The 26,403-nt window shown below is 40.4% G+C and overlaps 1 protein-coding gene across 5 annotated transcripts in view; it reads right to left on the reverse strand.

Annotated features, from left to right (window-relative positions):
- The window catches only part of MAP2K5 (mitogen-activated protein kinase kinase 5), a 256,131-nt gene that overhangs the window by 46,023 nt on the left and 183,705 nt on the right, over positions 1 to 26,403 (reverse strand). For 2 of the 5 annotated variants that reach the window (XM_037155695.2, XM_037155692.2), the window contains 2 exons: positions 8,077 to 8,103; positions 7,734 to 7,766 (listed from right to left, as the gene is read on the reverse strand). In XM_037155695.2, coding sequence (XP_037011590.1) covers positions 7,734 to 7,766; positions 8,077 to 8,103 — 60 coding nt within the window. The other 3 variants (XM_053670162.1, XM_037155694.2, XM_037155697.2) reach the window with 2 other exon arrangements.

Below are 26,403 nucleotides of genomic sequence, written 5' to 3' on the forward strand. Positions count from 1 at the left end.
ATTTATGCTAATACTTTGCTTAGTAAAAAAGAAAAAATGGAGAATATCTACCCACTAAATTCACTCAAGTGACACTAGGAGATAATATAAATACAGATTTTTTCAATAGTGGCTAATAAAATCTAGTAACTATTTAAGAAATTAATTTTTCCCACTTTAACTGACTTTGTATATCCTTCGGACTATCAGGAAAAATTTTGCTTTTAACTTGTTTCCTCTGTTACATCTTTAAAACTCACTTCCTTTCTTTCTCCTCCCTCCCAACAACTCATAAATATGAATTAAATATAATTATAAATGAACAGAACATTAACTTTTGGATTACTGCTGTGTTTTGGTAGAATGTTAATGTCATTTCTAAAAAAACAGTTATTATCAATAGAAAAAGTAATTACTAAAGAAATCATGGCCTTAATGCTAACCTATTTTCAATCTTCAAACCAGCCAAACCGCATTAATTTAAATGTACTGGACTTTTCAAAGGAGGTATTAGGTTTCTGAAGATTGCTCTACATAAAAGAGGAGTATCAGTTTTCAGGCTCCCAATGATAAATTTCCAACATAGGGTCTAGTTAATATCACTGGAGGGCACAATGATTGTGCACCCACTTGGATTAGTTTATCAGGTTTCTAATGCCTCAGTCATTAACTCATACAAGTTGGAAAGACCATGAAGTCCCGCATAAAGGTTTGTGCCAATGGTAGAGTGTTAGTCACTGCACAGGTCTTTGGAGAGCTCAGGCCAGCAAGTTTTGTTTCGCTTGAAAACCCGCAGTTACATTTCGTGAAAGAAACAGGCCATCCCTAGGATGCTGGGAACAGCAGAACGCATGGGGGGGAGGATGGGGTGGTGTTCCTCCTACTTTTTGCTAACTTCAGAAGCCAGAATTATAGCCAAGTAACTGGGTGAATGGTACTCCCTCAAGTAGGTTAATGCTACTTTTTGAATCTCAGGGAGGTGTTATTAGGCGACCACTCTTACGCCCCCTGCCCTAATCCTAGAAAGCACCCGCTATGTTCACAGCCCGGCAGTTTCTCATTGAACCAGGCCATGAGTGATTCTACACGAATTCATTTTTTAAGATAACAGTGGTTCCAGAGCATAGCCTTTTGTATATATAAATCTTTCCAAATGGGGTCAAGCTCCTCTCTGCTAACTTAAACAGAATATGCAGAGCAGAACTCAATTCTTTCTTAAAGACATGGAGTCATTCTGACAGACAGTGAAAATGAACTGTGTTGCAAAATACCTATGCCCTTGGGGCATGTCTGCAATGCTTTCTATGTTGTCTACTTTTATAGCTTTTAAAATAATCTCTCTCCTTGATGCCCAAATGTTCAGCTGTCCTGTTTTGCTGCCATCAAGGTCAATTATAACACAGTACAAAGAGTCCCACTGTTACTCAGTTTCCTCATCAGTAAAGTGACACGTGTGGGAAAGCAACATGACCTGAGGAAACCTTGGGGAATGTTCGTAAACCATACAAGGTAAGGCTAGACTTGTGAATTTTGATAAGGACCACATACATTAGTGAAGTACCTTGTCATATTCTACTACTTTTTGGATTTGTTTTTCTGAGGTCTTGAAAACACAAGTGGTAAGTTCTTATAATTACACATCAACTGCATTTAACAGGTATTTATGAATGAGCACTGTATATTACATGCCACCCTAGGAAGGTGGAAAGCTCAGGAACTTAGGGTCCAGTTGATAAACTTCCTATAACTGGTTGTGAAACAGGGATTATAGTCTTGAACGAGGCACCTGGCACTCTCCTCTGAGTGCTCCTCACCTTCCCACGAAGTGTGTGTGGCCCATCTCACTGCAGCCCCACGGTCTAAGCTGTGTGCTTCATCCCTGGCCTGGCCTCTCCTCCTTCCCTTCACCCAATTTCTCAGCAAATCCAGCTTATTCTATCTCCTAAATACCTTCCATAAACTCCAAAGCTGTCCTAATTAAAGCCCTCATACTTTCTGATCAGAACTGTAGCTTCCTACCTGCCCTTCCCAATAATCCCTCTTCCACAACCCTGTCGGAGTGATTTTTCTGGAACACAAATTTGGTTCTGTTGATCCTCTGCTGAACACTTCCAGCCCGCCCCCAACCCCCACCCTGCCCAGAAATGCCTTCAGGCACAGTGAGTGTGAAGATCCTTTGAAACGTGGCCCTTGCCTCATCTTTTAATACTCCCCCAAGCACCACAGCCACAGTAAATTCCTGCAGGGGCTGGCCCTTCGGGCTCCCCTTCTCTGCAGAGTCCTCTGGGACATCATCGTCTCCTCCATTAGCAGGTCTGTGTTTCCTGAGCACCCCGTCCATAGTTTTCTTACAGAATTTATATGAGATTTATATGAAAAACAGTTAACCATGGATATATGGGTTAATTTCTGGGCTCACAAGTCTGTTCCATGTGTCTATTCCTGAGACCAAACCCTATTTACTTTCTATGCTTATCAGGGAAGAACGGTCAGTATAACTTAGAATTATTCAACCAACACCTTAAACAGCCAAGCCCACTATTTGTCTATTCATCTGGCACTGTAGGCCATTGCTGACCACTAAGTTTCTGCTTTTCTTTCAGAACAATTTTGGTAGTTTACAAGTCTCATAGTTAGTTCTTTCTAGGAAATCAGCACTTTCATGTAGAAGATACTTCTGATCGGGTATAAAACATGACTTATTTGAATTTACTTTTTACTAGTAAAATGAATAAACATTAAGTATAAATGAGGGATTTGCTAATTGTCCTGCTAAGCACCTACAGATGTTAGACAGAAATTTATTTTTAGCTGTAATATACTTGAAACATACACACACACACACACACACACACTCAGGGTAATAACCTGTTTTTCTGGTTATCATATTTTAGACAACCCAAACATTCTCAAACACATTTCTGAACTCAAAAATAATTCACAAGAAAGTTTGAAGCCCTTCTGACATTTACTTTTTCCTTTCATGACCTGGCAAACTTCTGTTTGTCCTTTAGATCCTAGCTTAAATGCCACCTCTCCTGAGGGGCATCTCCTAATCCACCCCCAGAGCAAACCCTCTCCTGGCTGAGCTAACCCTCCTGGTCTTGGGGTTGTATAGCACACACACCCTACAATGAAATAATTATCCATTTCCAAGTCCGTATCTTTTCCAAGGCTATGAACTACTTGGGGGCAGGTCAAGGGGGAATCTCCATTTATTCATTGCAATTCCCACACCTCAGTCCACTGATTGCCCCCACCTGCTGCTCCAGCCAGCCTGGGATTTGGCGACTCAGATACCACTGCTCTATTTCCACCCGCCACACCACCAGTGTGGCCAGCCCGTTTTTGTGGGACAAACTGGGAGCCCAAAGGTTGGACAGAGTGTTAGACAGCTACGTAGTCCCTGAGTCCCAACATGTTGTGTTGGCCCAGGATTTGGGAATGTACTTCTTCTGCCTTCCTACTCTGACTCACAGACCCAGTTTGCAGCTGGCCTGGGCACCCTGCCTGATAGTCCAGTTCTCTGAAGGCTTGCAGGCTGTCATCATCATGACCCGGACAGCTTGATCATATAGCGCACGTTTTTGAAAACTATTTGCTAAATGAATGAACAGAAGTCCACTTTAATTTTACTTCATTAAAGAAGGGGTTAAGCACTATCTCTTCTCAGATGAGTGTTTGACCTTACACATACCACTTAAGTATCTGATTTCTTTTTTTAAATTATATTTTATTGATCATGCTATTATAGTTGACCCAACTTCCCTCCCTTTGCCTCCACCCAGCACCCCCCATTCCCGCAGGCAATCCCCCCACCATTGTTCCTATCCATGGGTCATGCATGTAAGTTCTATGGCTACTCCATTTCCTATACTGTACTTTACATCCCCATGGCTATTCTGTAACACCTATTTGTACTTCTTAATCCCCTCACCTCTTCACCCATTCTCCCACAGCCCACTCCCATCTGGCAACCATGAAAAGATAGAAACTATGGACAATGAAATGGCAATAAATACATACATACTATCAACAACTGAAACTAAAAAACAAACTAAGCAAAGAAGAACAGAGAAAGAATCATGGATATGGAGAGTGTTCTGTAGGTATCTGATTTCACTGTCACTTTTATTTTTGCCAAGGTCATTATCAGGAGTGCAAAGACTGAAGACAGGTGATTGGATCACTGGGGCAGTTGGTAGTCACTGATAAGATTGAGGGGTGACCATAGAAAACAGAGGCAATCACAGGAGAGAACAGAGGAAAAACACCATGCAGAGCAGCACAGCCAAGTAGGGCCATTCAGCCTGGGAGCAAATAGCTCTACACACTTCAGGAGGCCCGAGCGCATCACTGAATGCCGAGGCCAAACACACAGGCAAAATGGTTGGTGAAATTCAATGCAAAAATGAGGCAAGCCCCATACAATTCTATAGTTCTAGAGGGCATCAATACATCAAAGTACCATGTTCAAACCATGGACCTGAGTCATCAAGAAAAGGTTAAATGATATTCAGTACACTCTGTCAACAGGCTGCCAAGAGCAAATACATTTTAGAAACATCTCTTTCTAAAAATGCAAATTTTCTCATTGTTGTTAGAGCTTAAAGTAGTAAATTGAAGTTTTCTACAATTAGGGCCACCTTGTTCTCCAAAGACATCAGATGCCTCACAGCACACGCACGCACACATCACTTACAATACATCGAAGTTCTTTATAACAGGTATTCAGGGACTTGGAGAGGCCTGATTAAAACCTGAGGTTTTAAAGTAAGAAGTGGTTTGGGGAGAAGCAACTCTGAGGCACCAGATGGCGTCACATCCTGAGTTAGCTAGCCCCAAACCAGACTAAACCCCACCCACCAAAATTAAACTGGACTGCCCAGATTTCTGATTGGAGCTTGATTCTCCTATTACCTTGGCTACCCTTCTAGTTCCTATTCTGAGGTCCAAGTTTCATGTTCACGATTCTTACTCCTCTGCTGAACTTTTGGTGTTATCTATTTGGACATCTGGTGTCTGACTCTGGCTTTGTCCCACAATTCCATCTCCTGAGTCCCAGAGTGGCTCTGACATTTACTTCTGTCGGCTCCAGGGCTGGCTCCTGCCCACTTGGCCTTGTTTTACTACTTCTTTATGCTTTGCCAGGTCAAGCTGCATTCACATAATAATGAAGTCTATTTACACTGGACTTTCTTTGCCATTTTGTAAATGACTCCAAATACATCCATCTTGTGTGAATTAGGCTCCCTTAAAGGTAGTACTTTTTGATCTGACTTTTCTCTAACAGAAATAGCATCCTTTTCACAATGGAGTGTGTCTCGTGCCCAGGTAGTAAAATGGCTCAAATCCTGGCTGGTTGTATTCACTCGGGAATAAGAGCCCTAAAAGTCAGATGCAAATGAAGATTGTTCACCGCCTTCTGGGATCTAAAAGGACATTCGGTCTCAGCCTAAAAAGCCATTATGGAAGAGGTTCTCACGCTTTAATTGTGCAATGAGTAAGTAACCTGGGAAGCCAGTAAAAATGTGGTTTCATAGGCTGCACACCTGGAAAGTCTAATTCAGCGATCTGGGTGCAAGCATCTACATTTTTAGCAAGAGCCTTAGGTATATCCGAGCAGTTGGGCCTTGGACCACTCTTCCGAAACACCGTGTCACAGCAATGAGAAACCCGGTGAACATGGGACAGGCACTGTAATTAAAGGACCCCACTGGCCCTCTCTTTCTTAGAAACCAGGATGCACCTTGCCTGAAGGTCATCTGGCCACTTATTTCCTAACGCTCTTACACTGAATGTCAGCTCAGTTTCAAGACCAACTTATGTTTGTTTTGGCGAAGATCATGTGAATTTTCCAAGTTTCCATAAATATTTTCATGTTTTTATTTCTATTTTTTAAAATACTTTATTTATTTATTTTCAGAGAGAGGAGAAGGGAGGGAGAAAGAGAGGGAGAGAAACATTGATTAGTTGCCTCTTGCATGTCCCCAACTGGGGACCTGGCCTGCAACCAAGGCCTGTGCTTGACAGGGATGTGCTACAAGTGACAGGAATTGAACCAGCGACCTTTTGGTTTGCAAAGCAGACCTCATCCACTGAGCCACACTAGCCAGGGCAGGTATTTTGATGCTTTTAGAGGAAGTAAGACTAGGTTTCTAAGTTATATTTTTATACAGGAAGAAAGAAACACATATGATTTAAGTTACACACTCTTGTCCCTCATCACATGGACCTTCCCACCTTAGACAGAACTCTCCCTATGATAGTTTCAAGAGTTTCAGGATTTTGCCCAAATTAAAAAAGTAAAATATTTAAAATTTAGTATCAATTACTGCTACTTTAAATAAGAAATGGAAATATCCATTCGATCTAGAAAACCTTCAGATGAGCTCTCCACTAATACACACATCACTGGTGAAGAACATCTGTACCTGACTGGTCTGATGCCCAGGAGCCGGGCAGACCGAGAACGGGAGAGCCCTGGAAGCATGGCAGGCCGTGCACTTGACCACACAGGCCGAGTTTCCCTGGGCACGTTCTTAAGTGATCCTGGAGGGGAACCTCAGGAAAATCAGTTTATTTGGGAGCATTCTAATGGGGATAGGATGCTTTTGGAATCTAAGATGACAGAAGATATTGATGAGCTATTAGATCCAGAAGGCCATCTGATATTTGAGATAATGGGGGCTCCATTTGTTTCAGGACGATGCCTTCATTTTTGTACCAACATGGTTTATGGCTTGCAGGGGATATATGGACTGACGATGCAACCATTAAGGATCTTAGAGCCCCACTCTTACTATTATTGGGATATGTGTTCGCATTTGTTTTTTTCCTAGGAGGATCTTTATTTTTTCCCCCAAATCTCATAACTGGTTATACAGATGTTTAATTGAGAGGAATAATTATGAATTACGATTTGTTTTTTTTCTTTCAAACTTTCCTATCTGACTCATTTATCGCCTTCATTACAAGTGTTTTAAATATTGTAAAATTAAAGTTAAAAAATAAACATTGCTAGTAGGCAAGCCCAAGCCTAGAAAAGCTCAAGCTTTTAAAAAACATTAGTGTTTCTTAATTGACAGCCTTGTGCACTGTAAGACCAATTTACAGGAAAAAAATGAATTTAAAGTCAGAATAAAAAGTAAACAAATTTGATTAGGAAAGAAAGGTAGGCATATCAACTCCATGAAGGCAAAGGGACAGCGAAACTCGGCTAAGGAAGACCAGAGGCACTTTTAAGTAGTATTCTAGTTAGGAGAAGTTAGGAGTATATTCTGGGAAAAATGCTTAATTAGGGAATTAAAGCTGAACTGTTGACCTGGAGCTTTTGAACAATTTTTACCACTCTGATATCCTTTGGGTAAATAAAGCAAGGAAGACAAATTTTATCTGGCTTATAGTTGCTATTCAGCTCTGACCCTTGCCTACTGAGTGACTTTAAATATCTGTTACAGAAAAAAATGGTACCACTTTAATTTCCGGCTCCATACCCATCTGGCCAGGGAGAGGATACATTAATGTCATCACATTTTGTCTGCAGGGCATCTGACAGCCCCGAGGACGAGCCTGTGGAACTCTCGGCCAGAACCAGACTCGGGACAGGGCCTGTCCACGTAACAGCCCAGAGCCGTGCAACACAACTTGCTCCGAGGATGCTGGGCATTGTGCTTCATTAGGAAACAAAATATAAGCTTTCCACACCATTAGGAATGACTTTAGGAGTGAAAGCACATAAGACGATGCCTCACCTCATCAACAATGCACTGCAGAAGCTGGAGAGGCTGTAACGGGAAAGAGGAGAGGAAAAAGTATTAGCCTCTATGCAATATCTTTACAGTGGAGTGGAAAGAAAAATCATTAATGCAATAAAATATAGCAAGATTAATCAACAACAGCAAACTCTTATAAAAACATTGATGCTCAGGATGTTCTATTATTTCTAATGGTACCTAATCTAATACAGGCAGTTAAAGGTTTGCATTTTCTTCAAAATGCAATTTGCTAAGTTTAAAACAAGGCATTCAAGCATGCAAAGGAAGCAGCCATCAGGAAAAAGAAAAGTGAATTTTTTTCTGAACTCATAAAGCTTACCATTAAAGATCCCTGGTTTTTCTGAATCTGAAAAAAGGCAATATGTAATTAGCATGTCATAATCAAAATGACTCACTTGGACACATTATGATCACTGAGAGAAAATTATTGCATTGCTGGTGGCAATTTGTGGGCATGTGTTAACACAATTTACATAATGAAAATACACAAATGTTAATAGCTCGCTTCTCATTTATAGGCGAAAGTCAGCAGAATGTTAATTTCACACAACACTTTTTAGTACCCTCCAGGTTGTATTAGAATAGGGAGAAAAACCATAATCCATTTCAAAAGGCTGTTTACGATTCAGATATAAATAATGTTTTATATTGCTAGATTGTGAACACTGGGTTTAATGTTGCAATCATTGCTAATGTTATGAAGCTCACTCTTTTTAAATTAAAAACCGATTTATTTAAAATTGAAATTAAATCATAGTCAGAAATTAGAATTTTGGATTCCTGCCAATGTTTGCTCACAATCCCCTATTTTGTGAAGAAAACTTTAATTATGTGGTTGAAGTATTTGTCTCTAACTCAGGAGTGGGGTGAAGACTCCACCTTTTCCAAAGTTCCTTCAGCCTGTTCCCAGGGCAGCAAAGCTCTCTGGGAAAATAAAATCCATGCAAGTTTTACACTGTTTTTCAGGGGATCAAGTAGAGTGCAGTAACATACATCTTTTTCTGATCAACATTCTAAAGGCAGGCAACTCACACATCTAATACCAACAAACCATCTCTCTGAGAAAGTTACTAAAACGTGACACCAAATTAATAAAACATTCACTGTAATTAAAGTATGAAACACTTCAATGCACCTCCCCCAAGCCAGCAGTCACTACAAGCTCAATGAAAATGGGAGTCCCAGGTATAAGTTTCCTTAGAAGAAAAATTTCAGAAATGAAATACAACCGATGGTCAGTTGGTTGCTGGGATAACTGAGCTGCAACCAGTGGGTAACACATAGGAAACCCAGTAGTAGTCCCTATGTTTTTAATGGCACCTTTACAGGTTCCTTCACACACACACCCCCATTTGACCTCCACAGCCACCCTGAGGTTGGGGGGATGATCATCCCTATTCTGTGATGGGAAGACTGGACCTCTCAGAGGGCGGGGCCACAGGAACAGGCTGTGGTTGCTCTGGGTCTTCTCCAGTGTTCCTCTCTCTGTGGCATCTCCAGTGTGTCCCCCCACAGTCACAGGGTTCCTCACAGACCACCAGAGCTACATATATACATGGAATGGTGAAGCTGATAAATTCTCAGTTCTGGCATGTGGGTTTTACTCAACTAGACTACAAGTTTCTCAAAGACAGAAGCTATGTTTTTTTCATTTCTTTTGCAAAAGGGGTCGGCTGATGAGCAGACCCCTGCACCCAGGGCTTGAGTGTTTTAGAAAGTGATCTTCATTGTATAACCCTGACTGAACACGGTGTCCACCATCACAGCTCCTGGCTCTTTATCACCTCTTCCCTCCCCAAACACTGTTCCCAAAAACCTCTGTCTCAGGCTAACTGGCTTTCAGTCTACTTAAAAATTAAAAAAAAATTTTTTTAATTACAGTTGACATTCAGTAGTATATTAGCTTCAGATGGAGTCTTAGTGTACTTAATGTTGTCCCAGTTACTGCTGCTTGACCCTCCAGTTCAGAGGTGTCAAACTCATTTTCGCTGGGGGCCACAGCAGCCTCACGGTTACATTCAAAGGGCCAAATGTAATTTCAGCTCCTCAACAGTTAAGGAGAAGTTACATTTATACAGTCCTAAAGTTATTTCGGCCCTTTGAGGGCAACCGCAAGGCTGATGTGGCCCCTGGTGAAAAGAAGTTTGACACCCTGCTCTAGTCAATGAGAACTTCTGGATAAGGCTTTGTGAGTGAAGATTTATATTAAAAAGGAAGACGGAGCTGCTAACTACTACTCTGGAGTGGTTAAGGATTTTAGTAACAAGCTATATCACCTTTAAAAAAATTCTGAAGAGCCCAGGTAACTTTGCTTTTATATATTTTTAAGGGCGGGCACATGGATACTCCATCCTGCTCCCATTCATGGTAAGATATATCTACTTCAACAGGAGAGTTACTTGTAATGAACAAATAATTAAAAATCCATTTGACCTCAAAGAAAATGTTTTCAACAAATTTCCAACAGTCATGGGGAATACAACCTTCTCTGAGGAAAACCTGCAGCAAACAATCTGAGAGATGTTTCCAAAGGAATTCAGGAAGGGATTATGAGTCATTGCTCCCAGTAACATGAGTGACAGGAACAAAACGAGTAAAAGGAGGACATTTCCTTATGAACCTTGGAGAAGTCCTCCACCTTTCCTGATTTTGTGGGTTTAATGCATGGTTTAAGACAACTTAAAACTGTACTATTTTAATGCTGGCTCTTTACTATAAGAAAGGGAGAAACAGAAATATCAAAGTCTTTTTTTATGATCTTATAACTATACTGTTTGCTCCGATTTTTAAAGAGAGACATTGTTACCAGGTTTTATTACACAGTTTTGATAGTAACATATTATAAGAAATCATCTTCATAAATTTTGTAGTAAGGTAGCCGTGCCAGTACCTAAAATTGATTCAAAATGCTTAAGATACTCAATTACTTTTTACCACTGTTTACACAATGTGGTGACTTACATCTTCTATTTCACAAGAATCTGATGATGCAACATCATTGTAATTGATTCATTCTCTCAATTAAATAAAGCTACTGTGCTTTTCTTTATATGACTGCCACACAGACCATAGAGTTAGATGTATTATCTCCTTTCTCTCTCTCAGATATATTGCCTTAAAGGCTATATTCTGTTCCTCTGTTAATTCCACCAGAAAATTTAATGCCAGAGTCCTATTTTTCACATTCTGATCTGCCATATACTCGGCTGTATTTATATTAGGCATATTTTTCACTGCTAAACTCTTTGTTGTTTACCTTTTGCAAGATCACATTACAGTACAGGCGCAGCAACCATAAAACAGATCCAAACAAAGTCAACCTCCAGTCACTGCCTCTGCTTTGGCACACAGTTCAAGAAACAGTGAAGCTCCTAGTTTTATAGCATATTAAAAGTGGTGCTAAGGGTACTCAATATAAAATGTGAGTTTCGTGAATGCCTTTTTATTCCAGGTCTGCCTTCCAAATACTCATCTGTGGGAGCAGAGTTCAGAGGAATACAATAACATCATTAGGGCTGACGTATTGCCTGCACCTCACAACATATGAAATGCTATTTATAACTAACTTGTCCAAGTCCACGTTCTTGCTTGTACATTTTGCTTGTGGTGAGTTTCCTATGTCTAACTGGTACTTTGGGACAATGAATAGTAATTGCTCCAGTCAAACTTTGCTAATTAGTCTCTAGAACCAGTAGCATTTTGACACACTATTTAGATGAACCTCTTCCCTCTTCTGGACATAGCTTTTTTCTTTTTGCCAGCCCTTAAATCCAAGATTTTAAGCTATACTCAGAAGGGTTAGTTGTGCCTTATTCTAAGGTAAGGCAGACCCTTCTGTGTTTAAAAGGGGAAGAATGACTTCCTACCAGTCAGGCAAGTTATTGGTTAGGCATTAGGATGTTACTGCAGTAACGTTTATCACGTATTACTTGTAAGCACTACATAATTGGTGATTATAAAAGCTCCTGTAACATGACTTAAGAGTTTGGAAAATGATCCTGGAAAGGAAACTGCCAATGCCAAAGTTTTCTCCTGGGGCTTTGACTCTGGTGATAAAAAGCAACTTTGGAAATCTCACATTATGCTTCTCTATCTGTAGAGGTCCTTTGGTCAGACGGTGGTCAAACCGACTTGACTACCAGCCCTTTCACATTATATTCAGAAGCACAATCAGGAAGCTAAAATGAATCCACCTATGCACCTTAGCGAAAACACCAGCAGCGGCTTTCATTTTCTCTTTTACTCCCTGAAATTACGGCTTGCCCTGCAGCTCTTGTCTGAGAGATTTATGTGTGGCCTAGGTCAGATCTTCCAATATCAGTTGACAAATTTTCTCTTTACATATTTACTGCTTTTCAAGCTTGTGTTATTTTTCTCTTAAATAGAGCAAAAGAAATAAAAAATTAAATTCTATGGTTGGAATTTTAAAAAAATAATCATTTTTATTCATTATGCTACTGACACTGCATTCTAGCTTTCAGGGTTGACCTCTTCTGTATTCTTTTTTAAACTTCAAGTTTCAGGAATTGTAGCTATTTTGCAAAGGCTCTCAAGTCAGATGCATGAAGCTAAAAACGTAAACAGGAATTAAGGTGAACGGAGACTTTCATATTCTAAGTGAGAATGACCTAAAGCATTTTGGAAATGGAAAGGACCTCCGAGATGACCTAGTTCAACCTACTCATTTTGCTGTTGGGGAAACTGAGGCTCAGAGGGGAGCACCCAGGGCCAAAGACAAGACCTGGCCTGTGACGGATGGCTGACCCAGCAGGCTGCCCAGTGTGGGGAAAAGGCATGAACTCTGGAGTCGGAAAGAGCCCTGGAATTTCGGCCCGTGGACCTTCTGAGGTCCTGCGGCCTCAGAAGCGCCCTCCTGTCACGGGGCTCGGTCAGGGTTCACGTCTACCAGGTGGAGAGTGAGTGAGAGGAGCCCAAGGGTCCTCAAAGGCAGAGCTGCCCGTTCAGGTGCCTCGCCTCTTCTCCTGCTTGAGGGAGAGCTGGTGCTGGTATTCAGTCTTGTTTTATCTGGCACTGCACTGGGTGCTGAAACTTAGGGACATACCACCTCCAATCCATCATCAGTTGCCAAAAACATTAAAAAAAAAAAAAAAGTGCCCAAATCTCAAAAAGTCTTCAATAAGAGAAAAAAAAAATCACTCCCACATGACCACACACTGCTTCATACCGCTAATTTAAAGTAAGTTCCAAAACAGAAGACTGTCTTGAAAAAAAAGAATAGAACAAAATTTATTCTGATTAACTACAAATGGGAATTTTGGCAAACTGACATTTTTAGATATGTATTATGAGACAAAATAAGTGAATACTAGATACTATTTGTCATGATAGAAAATAAACAAGTATGTTCACTGGTGCCATCCCCTCTCCCTGGCTCAGCCTCTTAATTTGCTCGTGTCCTCATCATGTCTGTGAGTCTGTTAGCATGTTTTGCACAGTGCAAAACCAAAAACCAGGCAATAAGACTAACTTAAACAAACGAAAAGAACTTAAAATAAAAGTAAGTCATATGAGGATTTAGCAGAGAACTACTCAACAGAGTAGAAGAAAGTCACTATTAGCCCCACATTCCGAGACCCGCTTTGGCACCTTCTCTCCCCGGCATCTCAGACTCCAGGCGGGTGCTGCGTTTGGGGGTGACCAGTTTTGCAAAGCTAAAGTGAGAGGTCCCTGAACTTAACAAACAGCTGGGTGGGAGAGAGAGGTTCTAAGATGCCTAGAGGAGGGCACCACTCAGATGGGACAATAAATTAGATCACCTGGCTTGTGCAGCTGCCTGAACACCAAGGACAGGGCATTTTCACATGAAACACAATGGCCAGAGCACCAAGGTGCCGTGCGACATTATTCATTCGCTGGGCCCGCCAGTCAGTGAGCAAAAAAGGTCCTGACTGCCGGGCGACGCTCTTTTTAGCCCTTGAGTATTTAAAGCTGATATAGCTCATGTCCTACTCCACACAGGTGTGTAGGAGCCATAGTAAATCATCCTCGGGGATGATTGTTTTAACATGCAAGTTTTAACATTTAGAAACTAAATTTTGTGAGAAAAGCAGCAGCTTAGAATCACAATTGAAAATGATCAATGTGAATTGCAAAATTAGCCTTTTCTCGAATGGTACAATGTCTGGCAAAGGACTCCATTAACCATTTTCCTTTAGAAGAAGGTTTTAGACATCTGCTCTATCAGGTTTTTTTGGGGTTCCAAAAAAGGGTGGCCTTATTTCAGAATCTATTTTAGCAGTTACATGTACGTGAGGGTGATGGTGGGGGAGGTGCTGTTTTTTCCTGGAAGGCTTGTTGACCATTCCACTTTCATGATCAAACAATTCTGCTGTGGCAAAAGTTTTTTTTTAGATGCATCAAACTGAAATGTTTTTTTTCTGGAGTTATCATTTAGTTTACATCTTTATTAGCTTAAATCCTCCACAGGTCATAGAACCCAGAAAGATGTTAGAGGTCAGAGTTCAATTCCGTGCTCCATAAAGAAATTCGCTTTAGGATATTCCTGACAGATAGGCATACTGTCTTCGACTAGAAGACATCCAGTGATAGGATTCCAATGATTCCATCTTGGGTAGCTTAAACTGTCGGAAAGTTCTTTCTTATTTTGAGTCCAAATGTCTTCCTCTAAGATGTGCACGTGGTTGGAAGCTGTAGAAATGGTCTAATGACAGCTCTTCACGTATTTGAAGATAGTTGTCATGTCTCTACAATACTTTCTTTCTTGGATGAACATCCTCTTTTCTATAGTCATTTGTTATGTCTGATTGCCCTCCATTCTTCCCCTTTCCATTAGCAAGGACACTCTAACAACACTCCTCTGCCCACAAGGAGCCCCTATGTGCTTCATTGGAAGATTAACTTCACTCCTAGCTTCAGGTGAGCTGTGTGGTTCTGGCTTCACTAGTTAGCATCATCAAATATCCCCTGGGTGCAGAAAGTTAAATGGGTTCAATCAAACTGAAACCCAGGATCTCTGGTTGTATGTGAGGAAGAGAGGGAATTTGCTCTTCCCTAGTAAACCAGGAAGCAGGTCACTGAACAGCCATTCTTAGTCTGTGAAGGTAGAAGCCTACTTAGAGCCAAAAGTGAGCTGTTAGATCAAGTTCTACCAAAACTAGCAACACTAGGCTTTTTGATCATGCTATTCAATAAACTGCCCTTGTGGCTGAAGCAACTGAGTTGGATTTTCTGCTCCTTGAACCAGTTGCCTGGAAGGACCCATGATTCCTCATTTCTCACCACTGTGGCCACCTTTTTCTAAATGCCTTCAAGTGCGACATCCATGCCTGAACACACCTCGGACTGGTTGGCTTAGATCATCTTGCTCTGACACTATATACTGCTTAGTAGAAAGTTGAGGAATCTACCAGTGCATTCATATTTTTGATAGACATATCACATAGCTGGATTAACTGAGAGAAACAGGGAAGCACAAAAATCTTGGACTGAAAAAGAATTACTTCTTCCCAGTACTCTTATTTCTTAGGTGCTTCCTACTGACACAGTATTTCAGAGCCAAAGTGAGTGAGTGGTGAAACCAATTATAGAATCCAGACCAGTCTGGTGAAGTTTCTACCTTGTTGCCTCTCCCCTGCAACAGATGGAACTACATCAGCCTTTTAATTGTTCAGTTGAGTAGAGAACTGGCCAACACTGAAGCAGAATTACAGACTTCTGGGGCTTAAAAGGATTTAAAAAAAAAGATCCTCCCCTGAGGACATGCTTATTGGTTTTAGAGGGGAAAGCAGGGAGAAAAAAGAGGGAGAGAAACATCGATGTGAGAGACAAGCATCAATCGGTTGCACCCTGACTGACAATGGACTGAACCTGAAACCTGGACATGTTCCCTGACTGTGAATCAAACCCGTGGCCCTTCAGTTTACAAGATGACACCAAACCAACTGAGCCACACTGGCCAGGTGGCCTAAAAGGATTTTAATCTGACCTAGCTCCTCACCACTGTCCGATCCCTGAATGCCTTCTACGTTTTACTCCTGATGACCGGGCTTCTGTCTGAATGTGTCAAAATGTGGGGAGCTTAAGTCTTCTGGCCTCCTGTCCAGTCTACCCCTCTGATAGTACATATCCATGTCTTTTCTCCTATGAGAACCCTCAAATATCTGAAGACAATTATCATATCTCCTTGGAAGCTTCAGGTGTTAATGCTGGCAGGGTCGAGTGGGAGTATAAACACGGAATAAAGGAACAAAATTAGTAATTTAATGTCTAAGGATGTATATTGATTCTTAGTTCCTGTTGATTCTAAAATAGGCTATGCTGACATGTAAAAAGTAAACTGTCATTAATTTGCGATGCATCTCTATCTATGAAGTACTCACTGAATGCCAGATACTGCAGTAGACTCTGGGACCTAGAAGACGGGTAAGATACAACCGCTAAACCAAATAACTCAAGTCCCTGAGATTCAGCAGCAGAACTAAGACATAAACTCAGGGCTTGCACTCTCTAAATGTCACCTGATATTTGGACAAAATACAATTTGCTAGTTTCAGGGCACTGCAAACTTCTAAGACAGCTTCTCCCAACAGGCAATTTTTATTTTTATTTTAAACCATAATATGTTTGACAACATTGTTTGGCAAATACTATACTGGCAATAATTCAATCTGTAGCACTGACTGGTGTATTTCAGTGGTTTAGGCATCATCCTGTGAACCAAAAGGTCCTGGTTTGATTCCCAGTCAAGGCACATGCCTGGGTTGTGAGCCAGGTCCTTTGTTCAGGGTGTGCGAGAGGCAACACATCGATGTTTCTCTCATACATGGATATTTCTTTCTTTTTCTTTCTCTTCACCTTCCATTTTTTCTAGAAATACATAAAATCTTTTAAAAATAATGTAATTAGTGACTTGTCAGGTGTGTTGCCTGCTGCCTTCTGGTCCCCTCTGCCCTGAGTCATCAAGTGCTTCCAGCTGCCTGGCTACCAACGAGGCACAGCAATGTCCTAAGAGAAGGGGCTGGACTGGGGCCTTTGGCTGTAGCTTCCCTTTGTTTTACTGTATTTCACCAAACTAGAACTAGGGCTGCAGTCTAGGTCTCCTCGAACCTAGAACAGTGCTCTCTGCAACCTGTTTCTGCTGGGAAACAGGACAAGCTTCATTGCTTCCTTTGGTCTCTCTTGGTGGTCACCATCTAGAGACCCCGACAGTGTCCACAGCGTAACAGAGTCCACACTTGGTTCTAAGTGGATGCCTTAGTTCCCCATGGCCCTCAGAGACGACACCTTGGCTCTGTGTACAGATAGCTGCCTCCTTGTGGTCCCCAGAATGCTCTTTCCATCTGGTGTGTCCTGGGCAATCTCTAGCTCTAAATAGAATCAGCTCTTTGCTCCTTTCAGGCAAATTGTTGATTTTTCAATGAACTTAGCTTGTCTGTTTTATTGGCACTAGAGAAGATTGGGGTCTTAGCATCATGCTTTAGTTGAGGAAGAATCCTCTCCTCATCCCCTGCATTAATCCAGAACTGTTAAACATCTAAAAAGTAATCTGTGCTCAAACAAAGCTTGGCTAGGTCTGCTTACTTTTTAACTTGGCTGTCAATAACCCCCTGAGCCCCAAATCTACCCAGGTTTTCTATACTGAATGGTGATAAGTAAAACACTGGAGTACAATAAAAGTTGATGTCTTTGTCTGCTGCTACCACTACCCACTGGTGGGGATCACTTTTCCACCCAGGGACCCATATCCATCAGCAATTACCTGGTAGGCATGGAGCATCCTGGGGTACTGATTTACATCTCTGCAGACACTCCAGTTGGAGGCAGTACTTGAATGGATGGATGGGTGTATAAAAATAAGGGTGGCCAGTTTGGCTCAAAGCCTCTGGGTGCCTTATCTCACTTTCTCTCCCCACTGTCCCTCTAATGTGTGTGTGTGTGGGGGGCAGTCTGGCCTTGCTGCTGAAGACCTGGTAGTCATGAGCGTGAGTAATTCAATGGCTATGGACCCTCATTTACCCCTCTATAAAATAAAGGAGTTAGACTAGATCATTGTAATATTTCTTATATCCTAAAATTCTATGACTCCATGAAGTAGCAGACACCATCAACAAAACCAAAGGGGAAATAATGGAAGGCCTCCCAGATCACGGAGCCTAAGAGAAAGAAAAGATGACAGTCACCACCTGAAAGCCAACCCGGGCACCAGGTGCATTATTTCAAATGTTAGTTCTATTTCTGGGCTAAACTGATTATTTAAAAATTGTAAAGGAATCATGGTTCCCAGTTACTGAACTAAAAATGACTAGATTGTGTATATAATTCTATATACTATGATTGTGATTGTGAATGATAAATTATAACTCAAAAAAGAAAGGCTGTAAAGGAAGGCTCTTATGGGATCAGAAAAGTAATTCATTTTAGTCCTACCTGGTGTGAGACATGGTCATATATTTTCAGAGTTACACAGGTAAATCCCTAAAGTACTTTCAGGAAATATAAATAATACTAATATTACCTTGCTCTTGTTTATCACCTTATATTTTTCAAAGTGCTCTCTTAGGCATTAGCTTATTTAATCATGACAATTCTGCCCCCACCGCCACCTCCAGCAATGTAGAAAATATGCTAAGTCAAATTCACAGAGGGTGGCAGGGAACCTCTCAGAGGCATGTGCAAACTGACCTCAGGGGCAGAGATCCTAAAATGCAGCGATTTCTAACCTCAGACTGACTCCCTGTCATCTCAAAGGGATTTCTGAAATTCTCAAACCCAATTTCCTTACTTGGTCTCTGCTACACTTGTCATCTCCATCCTGCTACACCATCTCTCTCCTCTATCAATTCTTCCCTCTCCTTTCTGACTTCCCTCCCAGTGTTGCTATCAAAGGTACCTACACACATTCCTAAACTGTTAGGGAAATGAAGGTAATGCTAGTAGTAGTACCCTACTGAGTCGAAGTGCTAGAAGGACACCAAATACAATACACTGCTTTAGACCTTTGTCTTTGACCAGATGATTCTCCTTTTGAGTAAAATGCCTGGGAAGTGTCTTCCCAACCTTCTAGCCTCAGAGCCTCAGATCAAGCACCAACCACTCTGTGAAACCCTCATGGCTTCCTGAAATGAGCTGACCTTTTCCTCTCTAGGCCCTAGCATACCACCTCTTGTAGGGTTCCTTTTACATCAACTCTTATTTGTCTATGCTTCCCCCTCCACTGGATTAGACTCTTTAAGAGTAGAAACCATGTCTGTCTCATTTCTGTGTACCCACTGCTAGTACAGTGTTCAGGTATAGAGTAGAGGCCCAATGACAAATATATGTTGAAGTAAATTGTGATGCAAATCATACATTAGTTTAGAAGGTGCTATGAAATCAAACCATGGGGTCATTGCTTAAAAAAAAAGACAGAAATCACTAACACAGGTGACTAATATACCTCACTTGGAGTATTAACAAGTAATTTATCTTTTATGGAAAAATCTCACATTTATAAGCTACTACACTTTGGGGGTGATTTCTCTTCCATTTCTATTTTAAAGATATACTATGGGACTTCCAGTCAAGTTGGACACATAGGTAGACATGTTTTGCCTCCTTATGCAACCACAAGAAGAATCACAATTAACTTCAAAACAAAAACACCCAGAACTGCCAGAAAATTGAACTTGTAGTCCAACAACTAAGGATTTAAAGAAGCCAAATTCATCTAGATGGGTGTGCTAAGACAGGGAGTCAAAGCAGCTCTACCTAATACACAGAAACAAACACAGGGAGGCTGCCAAATTGAAGACACAAAGAAATATATGGCCCAAATGAAAGAACAGAACAAAACCCCAGAAAAAGAACTAAACAAAACAGAGATAGCCAACTTATCAGATGCAGAGTTCAAAACACTGGTGATTAGGATGTTCAAGAAATCACTGAGTACAGCAAAAATATAAGGGAAGAAATAAAGGCTACATTAAGTGAAATAAAGAAAAATTCACAGGAACCAATCGTGCAGGGAAGGAAGCCAGTATTCAAATCAATGATTTGGAACATAAGGAAGAAATAATCAGCGACAAGAGAAAGAAGAAACAAGAATTAAAAACAAAACAAACCAAAACAGAAAAACACAGAATAAAAGAAGACTCTGGGACATCTCCAAATGTACCCATATCCAAATCATAGGGATGCAAGAGAGAGAAAAGGAAGAGCAAGAAATTGAAAACTTATTTGAAAAAATAATGGAAAAAAAAAAAAAAAACCTTCCCTAATTTGTTGAAGGAAATATACATACAAGTCCAGGAAACACAGAGCATCCTAAACAAGTTGGACCCAAAGAGGACCATACCAACACACATCATGATTAAAATGCTAAAGGTTAAAGATAAAGAAAGAATCTTAAAAGCAGCAAGAGGAAAGCGGAGTTACCTAGAAAAGAGTTCCCATAAGATTATCAGCTGATTTCTCAAAAGAAACCTTGCAAGCAAGAAGGCATTGGCAAGAAGTATTCAAAGTGATGAAAAACAAGGACCTACAACCAAGATTATTCTATTCAGCAAAGCTATCATTTAGAATGGAAGGGCAGATAAAGTGCTTCCCAGACAAGGTAAAGCTAAAGGAGTTCATCATCACCAAGCCCTTATTACATGAAATGTTTAAAAGGGCTCATTTAAGAAAAAGAAGATCAAAATTATGAACATTAAAAAGGCAACAAACTCACAGCTATAACAATTTGCTAGTTTCAGGGCACTATAGACTTCTAAGACAGCTTCTCCCAATAGGCAATTTTTTAATTCACAACAACTGGGGTTGTTTGAATAAAAACAAACCCCAAAAATATCTCCCACAAAAACTAAACAACAGCAGCAAAAAAAAACCAAACTAAGCAAAGAACCAGAACAGGAATAGAATCATAGGTATGGAGATCATTTGGAGAGTTATTAATTGGGAGGGGTTGGGGGAGAATGAGGGAAAAGGTACAGGGATTAAAAAAGCATAATTGGTAGGTACGAAACAGACAGGGAGATGTTAAGAAGAGCATAGGGAATGGAGATGCCAAAGAACTTATATGCATGACCCATGGACGAGAACCAAGGGGTGGGATTGCTGGGGGGGAAGGGGTATACTGCGCAGAGGGGGGTAAAGGGAGAAAAAGAGGGACAACTTTTTTTTGTGATGACATAATAAAATGTACTAAAAAATAAAGATATACTAGGAACCTACCTCCTGTATTTGGCATAGGATAAGCAAATAAAATTATGAGACCTCTTAATAAGTATGAGATAGATACTGGAAGAATTTGACATGGCAATTAAAAGATTCCTGGAAACTAAAAATGAATATGCCTTTTGACCCAGCAATTCCACTGCTAGGATTATATCCTAAGAACCCTGAAACAGCAATCCCAAAGAACCTATGCACCCCAATGTTCATAGCAGCACAATTTACAATAGCCAAGGGTTGAAAGCAACCTAGGTGCCCATCAGTAAATGAATGGATCAAAAAACTGTGGTACATTTACACAATGGAATCCTATGCAGCAGAAAGAAAGAAGGAGCTCCTACCCTTTGCAACAGCATGGATGGAACTGGAAAGCATTATGCTAAGTGAAATAAGCCAGGAGGTGAAAGACAAACACCATATGATCTCACCTTTAACAAGAACCTAAACGACAAAACAAACAAGCAAGCAAAATATAACCAAAGACACTGTAATAGAGAACAGGCTGACAGGGACCAGAGGGGAGAGAGGAGGGAATTTCAGGGGAAAAGGGGAAGGATTCATAGGAACAAGTATAAAGGACACATGGACAAAAACTAAGGGGGGTGGAAATGGGAGGGAGGTGGGGAGCACTGGGGGGAGGTGGGCTGGGATGGGAATAAAAGATAGAAAACTGTACTTGAACAAAAATTAAAAAAAAAAAAAAGATTCCTGGGAAGAAGCAAATGTGTATAAGTAAACATCTCCGTATCACTTAAATTTTACCTCTGCATATTATGGAACATAAACTCTGACTCTGTGGCTTAAAATATCAGTACATTTTAAGTGTTTATATCCTAAATAGTGAAGACAAAAATACAGCATGAATTAAAACATTCAAACTAGAGATCTGCTCGGAAAAAAACTGCCTGTATATTGCTCTTTTGGACACTCATCAAGTAAAGATGAGTGTGTGAAATCTGAGGTATTACTCACTGCTATTATTTTCTTCGATTATAGACATCACACAAAAATGTGGATACCTAAAATTTGCTAAAATCCTTGATATTCTGAATTTCAAACAGTTCATGCAATAAAGAATAGATTCCAAACACCTCTTTTCAAAAAAGGCAAACTTTTTAGCTATTATTTTGCAATTTTAGGTCTAGACATGATCAGTATTTAATAGATCAGATAGTGATAGCTATGGTCTAAATTTAACATCGACTATAAACAATATTAAATTAATTGAAATTAGTATTAGTAACAATATAGTCAAAGGCTTTTAAAGCAGGAATAAAATACGGTATAAAAATTCAAGTATTTTGACCTTAGCTTTTATAAACTAATATTTTAAAATATCTGAAAATAGTTTTCAGATCATATGCTTTCTACTCTATTATGAGATACTTTGTCCAGAGCACAATATATTACTACAAAATAAATGAATGTTTAAAAGACAGTCTGTCAATTGAAAAAAAAAACCACTAAAATAGCAGGTTTCCAAGCCAAGTTAAACAAAATATTTTCTCTTTGACAAGCTGCTTACATTTAAATGAAAACAGGGCAGATCTGGTCAATAATATGGATTGCATATAATAAAAAGGACCTTAGATCATGTTAATACAAGGATCAGAAGGCAGTAACTTCAATTAAAACTGCCCAATTATTTAGCAAACTTTCAGATACAGCAAATAAATTAATCTGCTTTAAATGAAAGTGCTCAGACAAGCACCTTGTTGGCCTATGAGTAAGTCTCACTGGCGGCAATCACAGCGATGCAAGAGTCTGCTGAAGCAAAGCAAGGCCCCCAAATCAAAGGAATGGTCTTAGTAATCAAGTAGCATTTGCAACACACACTTCCTTGGTTTGTAGCTGGGGTTCTGAGCAAATGCCACCTATAGCTTCCCTCATATTTTGATATATAGTATATAGGGGTATGAACACATTTCTCTTACTCATGAATAACTGAGGTATTTGCTTTTAATAACAATAGTACCATTTCTGTACTGCCTTGTGAAAAAGGTCAGTCGTTATATTATTAACAATAGATGTCTTTCACTCAAAATCCTCTATTATCCACTTACGTTTAATTTGTATTGGGATTTAAGAATGCCTCTTTATTGAGACGAGTAATATGTCATCATTTTGTTCAGCTAACAGGCCCGACAGACCCTGTCTCCTTGAGTTAAAGAACAGTAGATCTCTATTCCGTATACTGGTGGCAAAAGCTGGCAGAATAAATGACAATTAGCCAATTGGTAGTAAAGGTTTTTAATCCTAAACATGGAGACTTACCTTTTACCTTAGCTTTAGTCATTCTATTTGCCCAGATGATGGTATATTTTTCAATAAAAGTGATATGTACATATCACAACAATTTATCTGAATGCCATCCTTAATGTATTTTTAACAAATAACATCACTATTCACTATATCTCTTATGTTTTTGATCCTTTTTACTACTTATCTCCTTTATTTGAAACAGATTTTTAACAGATAATCTTGATCTTACAACAATATCTTGCTTGCATTTTATTCAAATAATTCTTAAAAACAGCTTAAAAAGCCGTTTGGAATAACATCAAGCTTGCCATCAATCAAATGAAAAAATTCCGCTGGCGGTTGTATAAACATCAGATCAAGTCTGATGTCTTCAAGGATTTCAGAGTGAACCATAAAAAACTCCATTAACTTCTGACAAAGAATGCAAATTAATCACAACATGGGGTGAAATGAAATTAAAGGCTCTTTTCTAATCAATGACAAGGCAGGATGAAATATTTGTTACTCTCCCCGCACTCAGACAGCCTGGGATGTCTCCACTTCCCTTGCAAAGCCCCAAATGTAAGGTGTGAGTACAGATTCACCCACAGTTGCTGTTTAGCCCTCCCACAACCCCCCCAGAGCTATCTGCTTACAAGTCGTGGAGATTCACAAAACACACTAATCATCTGAATCTCAGGTGCATCCAATTTGTTATTCACACTCTCCCATGCCAGTGAAAAGCCTGGCACAGACAGATGCACCAGGAACCCTAAATGACAGTTTGGCCTCCGGAAGTACGATCACTACAGCAAAATCTAGTACAGCCTCCAGGTGAAATGTCTGGAGCTCCATATGGAGCAGGGAAAATTAACAACAAGATGAAAATCACTGCAGCAGCGGGAAGTCGGAATTTTTGAAAAAAAAAAATGAAATTTAAAGATGAAGAAAGAGAAGTAATAAATTAATGGGGTGTGAAAACATTCAAAGCTTTACAATACCAGGGGCACTATTTGCTCAGATTTTTTTCCTTTTTTTAACTTCAGGTCATTTTGATATAATTTATTAACCAAGATCAGGAAATATGGCCAAAAGAAGAACAACATTTTGTACTTGCAAAAGTACTTTAAATACATTTGTATCTGTATTATCTTCACTTTCCTGTGGCACCGTGCTCACCAAATTTCCAAATGCCAGAGCTGGCGCATTTCCTGAGAAGTTTCCTTAATGGATTTACTAGCATATTAATGCAGGGAACTACTGTAAAGTTTGAATGAAAGATGATTTTTAGCATACAATCTTTTTCGTTTCTCCTAAATTATGGTGTCATTAAACAAACCATTGCCCACCATGATGTTTTTTAAGTCAGCTGAATCTGGATCAACACGATTAACTAACTACACACAGCTCCAGTGCCTGTCCAGACCTGCACATCTTACCAGATTACTATTATAGCTAAATTGCTCAAGAAATTGAGATACATCTAGTTGCAAGATGTTTGAAAACACAATTTTCCATTATCCTACTGCAGAGTATGTTTCACAGGCACCCAGAATTTAATGGCACTGGGGTCAGTTAGCACTCAGAGGCCCTCCGGACCCTTCTGTCACTCTGCTAAACACATGGTAAGAAAAGCAAAAGGGCTCTAGGGAATGGTCTTGTCATCATCTACAATGGCACAAGCCCCCGATGTTCAGCATTTCTCATCTACACAAGAGGCCTCCCTAGGGCAGAGAAGGCAAACAAGAGACGTGAAAGGCTTGGTGGGGCTGAGGGGAAGAATAGTGGTACGAACAACCAACCAGAGTACACAGAGACAGCCGTTTGCTTCGGTTGCTAGCAAACCCTAGGCCTAGCTGTAGGTACCCATTCATCACTGAGACTATGCGTGTTGCCTCTCGGAGCCTCAGTCTGCTCGCCTGAAGTCTGGGAACAACAGGCCCTGTGTGTGCAGCCAGTCAGATCACAGAAAGAGCTCTGGAGCTCAATATCGGAATGGTGTTGGGTGGATCAAAGACATTGTTCTTCCTAGTTTAATTTAACAAGACTGAATTTTTAGTGGCTCTTTATACCATTTTTTTTCTACAGGGTTCTAATCTGCATGCCAATGAGGTTATGCAACTTTAAGGCCTAAAGGAAACTAAGATATATAATACTTTTCAAATGCCAAATAAAAACTCAACCCACAAAACAATGAAATTCATATAGAATGATTATTTCAACAAAAATCCAGTCCTTTAACCCTTATGTTGGTCCCAGGCCACTGACTCTCCTTGATATCTTTCCAACACCCTCCCTGGGGCCTTAGCTGTGTCCCCACTGGGTATATACACTGTGTCACGGGCAGGAAGAAGCGCTGCTAATGACACTGTCAGCAGCACTGACGCTGGGCTCGGGGAGGAAGAGTCGTGAAGCTAGCCTCTCCTCCCCACCTTCACCTCTGCTCATTTGACACTCAGCTCCAACTGCAGCTGGCAGGTTGCTGAACACATCCTTCTGCAACCCTTGGTTGATGATTAGAAATTGTTTTGTGCTCAGCCCAACATCAAGACCAGTGGGTGGCCCTATGTTCTTCCCGGAGTGGTTTTATATCCATCTCATTTAATTTGCATACTTCCTTTTATCAGATAGAAAAGGGCAACCAATGGGATGAGGCAGTCCCCAGCTCAAGAAATAGAATGCTGCTTTGACTCTATGGCTGCTTTGGAAAGTACTGAGTTTCCTATCACTGGAGGTGTTCAAGCATAGTGTGGATGTTTGCTTTTCAGATATGCCTGAGGTCTCTCCCAATCTCGAGAGTCTACTATTCACCCCGGACTACTCCATTTGGGATTCAGTGGTACCAAACTCTCCGCAGTTTAGTGAGAGTTTGATGCCACTGGCCATTCTGTTTGCCTGATTTATGAGGGGAGGCTATCTCTTGGGGTGGCTGGGGGTTCAAATTAGGTAATATGGGCCACAGAGAAGGTATTACTTCATAGTCCAGTCTCTGTAACACTATAAAAATGAATGCTTTCCTTCAAATGCTTTATCTGAGGGCAAAAGAGAGGGGTTGAGAAAGGAATTCATAAAGTACTCTTTCCCAATCTTCAGTCTATAGTACAAAGCCTGTAAAATAAATGCCAACTCTACCAGAAGCCATTATTGATTCTAGCAATGAAACACACAAACTTCTGTTGAAAAATCTGGGAAATAGGCCTGATGGCATAAAAGCTGC

Source organism: Artibeus jamaicensis, unplaced genomic scaffold (assembly GCF_021234435.1).
Source record: "Artibeus jamaicensis isolate MK-2021 breed Jamaican fruit bat unplaced genomic scaffold, CSHL_Jam_final contig_548, whole genome shotgun sequence".
NCBI lineage: Eukaryota > Metazoa > Chordata > Mammalia > Chiroptera > Phyllostomidae > Artibeus > Artibeus jamaicensis.